The following is a 6065-nucleotide window of genomic DNA, read 5'->3' as shown; positions in this document are numbered from 1 at the left end:
ATATAGTATGTAGTCTTTAACTAAGGCTGTGCGGGTACTCGAAAATTTAGGCACTCGAGTCTGAGATCGGATCGGGTGAGATTCCGAAAATTTAACCAGTCCATTCTGCTTAACTAGGTAAATGCGGCATTCGAAACTTAATTCGGGAGCTGTCATTACATTTACCCCACGATTATTTAAGCTTATAATCATCGAGTGTAATGACGGCTATTGAAGTCAGTTTTGAAACTCAATTCGAGTTTAAGTCCTGAGTTGATATTCGGGTTCCGAGATTGCGCGTAACCGAACATATTTATATGCTCGCTTAACTTTCGGGATCCCGCTCGATCCGAATTTTCAGCTACCCGTACGCCCCTAGACTTTTCTGGTCGATATAAATACAGATAAAGATAGAAGTAATAATATAAATAATCAGTCTAATATATTTTCATATTTTATTCAATTATATGATATTTATTTTAACGGAAGCTTTAAACTTGTTGCAGGTTGCGATGTCATAATACGACAGCACAAGGCCGCGCTCCTCAGGGTCACCGCACTTTTGGCTTGCAACGAATTGCTTTGGATCGGCACGAGCGCTGGCGTACTATTGACCGTGCCAATTCCTCATATAAAGCCATCCACTCAGAGAATGTCCCAACCACCGATCGTAACTGGTACGTATTGACGTCACGTTCGATCATTTATAATCGTTTCTTATTACTTTCGGGATAAAGCTGGCCACCGAACGTGTTCGCAGCTTCATGCGAGATGTCTGTATCGGCGCTGCGTAGCGTCGGTCGGACACGAGTTCTATCGATCATTTTGAAATTTGTGGACCTCCAAACGATAACGTCTTTAAGCGTGATATTTATAAAACATTCCTAACGCTTCATGAGGCGAGAACTAATAAATTTTGAGAAACGTAGCCACACGTGTATGTGTATAACGCAATTCTTGTTACAATTTTAATCTCTTTTGAGCTCTACCATTCAAAATTATCCGATATGAAGTGACAAATACCAATTTAAAGATAATGAAATTCGGGGCTTAATAATAATGTAGAATGACAATTTATTGTAATGGTCAGGTATTCCACATGGACACACTGGACACGTACGTTTTCTCACATGCGTGGAAACGACGACGCCATCGAAGCCAGATCCGCGTCCAAACTCTCTGAAGTCCAGCAAGAACCAACAAAATAATATCAGTCGTGGAAAGCTGTTGGTTATATCAGGCGGAGATGGTTACGAGGACTTCAGAGGGCCACAGGCATCTGCCGAGCTGCAGGCTGGACGTGAGGACTCGACTAATCATCTGCTGCTATGGAAAGTGTGATGCGATCTAGCACGGTCCTCGGTAAGTACTTCATAAGCGTTGTTTTTAAAACAGTGTAATAATATACAGTGACTCCCATTGATATTCGGATACATTTCAAAACGGAACAATTTTTTTTTAATATTGGACCAAATAACTTCATTTTCTATGGGATGTTAGATGATTCAGTTTACTACATAATGTGTAACAAAAAATTAAAAAAATTTCTATTCGTCGGAATTCCGAAGAAAAAAGAGAAGAAAAATTGAGTCACCGCGAGGAGCAATGTTATTTCGCATTTGCACAAAAGTTTAGGCCATATTGTTTTTTAGAAACAACTAAAGTGGAATTAAATATTTTAATATACAGTGACTCTCATTAAAACTTTATCTATTTTATTTTTATTAAAATTTTCGTGTACTAAATAACTAATTTTCAAAATATTACAGACAAGGGCCGCAGTTTACGTACATCGGCATGACATGCCGTGGGAATCATTCTTGCGTATGCACTCCATATGCGATCGGGTCCGTCATCGTCCGATCGTGACTGTTCAGGACGCATTCGCCCGACGGTTTTTCAGGGAACGCGGTAAGGTTCTCTGGCTGGTTTTGGCCGAGTGGATCAAAAGCAGGATGAGGGAGGTCCGTTATTTACAAGGTGCCAAGAAGCACGTGTTCCAAGATACTATGAAACCGGAGTAAGTAGGTTTCTCTAACCGTCATTTATTACTGATCGAGGCTACAACTTGTCGATGATTTATTCGACATTCGTTGGATCACTTTAGATGAAGCTACGAGACGATTCGCTGAAATCAAATTGAAACGCGAATAGCGCCGTTCTAAGAGTACTAATTCACGCGGTGAGAAGATTTAAAATTAACAGGTCAATATGAAAATGAATATCTGTTGTCTATTTAAAAAAATGTTTGATATCTGATAATCGATTCGATGCCAATTTGTACTTTTGCAATGGACAAGGTTGATGATCATGGTTTTTCGGCGTTCGATCTTGCGGCATCAGTTCGTCACGTGATTTTGATTAAGTGTCGATCTGTCGATGTAGATAAGTACTTTGGTGTTTAATAAAAAAGAAAGCAGGCAAACGAACGTACGTTCTTGTAAGAATTTAATTTACGCACGCGTGTACTCGCTTATTACATTTGATGCGTGCAAGTGTTAGCCCATAGTTAGTGAGATAAGGTACGATTGACGTTACTCAGAAGTAGGCGGAAAATTTTGCGAAAATTAAGACACAGTATAAAATGAGTTTCTAAAATCCGAAAAGGATACATTGATCAATCAATGTACGCAAGTTACAAAGTTGGAGACTTATTCAATTCGTCTCGCCAAAAGAAGCAGGTCATTGTATTTATGTATCAACATAGCAGTCTGGCCCGATCTTATACAGATTGATTGAAAAAAATTTGGCACAATTGCTGTGAAGATTAAAATGTAAAAATAAAGCATTTAAGAAAATTAGATTAGATGCGATTTTTGTTTACATTAAAAAATGTTCAATTAACGTTAGTTCATTATCGTTGTTAGTGTCAACGTAGATACTTTAATGTTCAATAAAGGGAGAGTAAATGATGTTAAAATTTATCTCACTAATTGATGGTTAACAAACGAAAATAAATGAATTACGATACCTGGAGGAGTATTGAAACGAGCTTACACACAGTACCGCGATGCTGGCCTAAAAATGCCTTTAAAACGTTCCTAAAAGGGAATTAATCGAGTTAGGACGTCAAAACAAGATTACCAATGTCTATCGATTGACGCTGTACAACACGTGTAGTGACAAGTAATATCATTGTTTAGTAATAATTCATCGATCAGAACTGAATGTGTTCGTGTTTAATCGTCAAATAAAATTCTAGCAAATTTTCGAAACCCAAGGCGGTATAAATGTACATTGGATACAAATCAACATTTTTTATGCTGAAATTTACGAGAAAAAAACGATTTTATTTCTAATTGCAAGAAATATTATTTATCGTTATTTAAAAAAATGATCGAATGAAATTTTATTTATTCAATGGGAAAGGAGGCAATGTGTTTGTTAGAAATTTTCTTCCCATTTGCCTTTCCTTTGATTCCTTTTTTTCTTATCGATATGCCAGCGGTACTCTCGTCGAGGCATCTTGCCAAATGTCTCGCTGAGACTCTTACCGAGGCGAATACTATTTGCTTCCCTCATCTTGGCTCGAGTCTTGAAATCATTACACTTTTCTGGCTTGGCATAAATGTTCTCGAATTTGCTGCTCGTCTTCGCGTCTCGTAATAAAAAAATCAATTCGAAATCGAACGTTGAGGACATGAGACAAAGCTATACGAGGCGTAGCAAGCAATGCAAAATACACTTTGGCTGCTCTCGCCTTGCCTCGTCGAGAACGTACTGCTAGCAATAGAGATTGTTGGAAGCAGAATAAAAATAAGTCCTTAATGATTTGTCACGATAATTATTCTATTTAAGAAAATTAAGTTATCGGTGTATATAATGGTACAAAATTCAAGAGGCCAAAACTCTAATCCTGTCATCTATGGATAGGCATTAATCTCCTTATAGAAGTTTTATTCGCTTGAACTTCGAGGGACGCGTCCGACATTTTATAATATTAAGCGATTTGCGGACGTATCGACTATACGTGATTGATATACAGCGTGTTTGACAATAATTAATTAATATCGATTCTTGAAATAATGTTACGCGAGATCTATATAGTATCATTGCAATTTTTATTGTTAATCGCATATCTTTTGTCCATTTAATTTTCCAAATCAACAGTCTTCGTATGAAATATTCGCACGACATGCTCCGTTTCATGATAAACGAATCTCACGATGATAACAATTTCACAATCGTTACGTTTCACTATCGTAACTTGTTTCGATTAATACCGGGGACACTTTACAGCTTCGGATAAACTTTTCCCTATATCGAAGTGAATGTTGTATTCATTTTACGAACTTTGGAGTTCTCTTGGAGGTGATCGTACACAGGTGTCCAATATTAGAGGATTACATGAACATTACATGAAGTCCAATATTAGTGGATTAAAAACTGTAATTATTCGATTGAAAGAAATTGTATAAATGCAACATCTAATTTTAAGAAAGGTACAAAAGAACAAAACATTGATGAAATGAAATAAAAGATGAATTAACTATGCGAGTGTTGTATCGCTTCACCGGAACAACCGGTAACGCTTTAGTGCTTCAAGACTGACTCGGATAATTTCAACAAACGAAGCAAAATATAACATACTTATTCCTTGTATACATGTATTGCAAGTACTTAATAGTACCCACGTTTTTATTTCCAAATTACCTGAACCGGCTTGAACTGAGAAACGGCACCCCTCTACGATTATCACAGAAAGAGAGACACCTTGTCTTGTACATAATTATCAACATACCTGTACGTGTGAATAAATCGTTGTCTCGCTTGAAACCAAAATGTGCACTTCGTTGCCAGTGAAATTGTCGACCGCGTACAGGACTTATATTTTGTTTATAGGTGTGATTTCCACTATTGTAGAGAGTCGAATATATGTACATGTTCGAACGCGATTGAGCTTATTGTCAGTTGCGTGAAGAAACGAGAGGGAAGCGCATATAAAACGTGATTCTAAGGACTGCACGTGTGACGAATCTTTGCCTTTGAATGTGTGTTTGTCTTTCACGAATCGAAACGAATCGAGTTTGCCTGTGACGCAACGTGCACAATCATATCTAACTACTCTATTTGTGTGATACGACGGTGAACAGAAAATGTTAGGGTGCACCGTTTCGCAACGATTGCAACGCTGATCAAGTACATTTAGCAGAAGTATCTGGCAAAATCTGCAATGTTCTGCGCCTTTTACTGCGTTGAATCGAGAGAGTAGATCATTGATGAACTGGGAGACGAGCGTGAAATTAAAAATCGAATTATTATTTATTGTAACTAATTAAGGTAGATGAAAGTACGCGATTGATACTGTGCGAATGGTCATCTGTGGTATATTTCTAGTGTGCAATAAAAGAAAAATTGAGGTGTCATGTACCCAGGAATGATCGCGTCCCGTAAGTTATTGATTAATGTTGTTAAGTGTCTAGAGGCGAGAGATACGTAACTGCGTATAAAATATATTTGTATTATATGTAATTTTTTTTTCTCTACAGTCTCATCCTATTCCCTAGATCCGTTAATATCTAAATAAATAAGTTTTATCATTTACGAGTAACGGCACTAAATATCATCATCGTACATAAGAAGGTAAGAGTAACATTAATATTCTTTAGAATAATTAAAAAATGCAATTAAAATTTATTAATATCATTAAATCAATACAGTAGGAGGCGGTAAATATATATTTGCAGCTATTAATTACACCGGCTGCCATAATGAAGTAATAATTTATAATAATGTTTGTTATATGTACATCACAAAGTTGTTGGTACAATATGTATTCTCGTCAGGGTATATATTTCCGAGAAAAAAATATACTATATCGCTTCTCTCTTAAATTCTATTTAAAGAAGTAAATTGTACAATGCAAATACATTTTAACATTCAATACTTTGGTAAATATCCATTCATTATGCTTCTATTTTGTAACTACTGCACACTTGCATTAATTTATTGACTAGACATTCATTTACAACTGTCAGTAGTTTATATGATGAAACTTGAAATGATTTATCGTTGATTCACTTAGGATAATGCATTCTTGGACAATTTTATTTAATACCTTTGTTAAAACAAATTAATAATAATCT

The 6065-nt window shown here is 36.3% G+C and overlaps 1 protein-coding gene and 1 long non-coding RNA gene across 10 annotated transcripts in view; one reads left to right on the top strand and one right to left on the bottom strand.

Moving 5' to 3' along the window:
- Positions 1-4809, bottom strand: part of LOC108622128 (uncharacterized) — a 7498-nt gene extending 2689 nt beyond the window's left edge. The window contains exon 1 of the long non-coding RNA XR_003388787.1: positions 4721-4809. This is a non-coding gene — a long non-coding RNA (uncharacterized LOC108622128). The remainder of the gene's footprint in view (positions 1-4720) is intronic.
- The window catches only part of LOC108622126 (rho guanine nucleotide exchange factor 17), a 15531-nt gene extending 10080 nt beyond the window's left edge, over positions 1-5451 (top strand). For 7 of the 9 annotated variants that reach the window (XM_026811253.1, XM_026811255.1, XM_026811254.1 and 4 more), the window contains 3 exons: positions 483-656; positions 1070-1341; positions 1749-5451. In XM_026811253.1, the coding sequence (XP_026667054.1) occupies positions 483-656; positions 1070-1320 (425 nt within the window). In that variant the 3' untranslated portion in view covers positions 1321-1341; positions 1749-5451. The remainder of the gene's footprint in view (positions 1-482; positions 657-1069; positions 1342-1748) is intronic. The other 2 variants (XR_003388785.1, XM_018019805.2) reach the window with 2 other exon arrangements.
- Positions 5452-6065: the final 614 nt, after the last annotated feature.

The sequence above is a fragment of the Ceratina calcarata genome, unplaced genomic scaffold (assembly GCF_001652005.2).
Source record: "Ceratina calcarata isolate Rehan_Ccalc_2016 unplaced genomic scaffold, ASM165200v1 scaffold206.2, whole genome shotgun sequence".
NCBI lineage: Eukaryota > Metazoa > Arthropoda > Insecta > Hymenoptera > Apidae > Ceratina > Ceratina calcarata.
The sequence above is the reverse complement of the archived record's forward strand: the minus strand, read 5'-3'. Positions and strand labels throughout refer to the sequence as shown.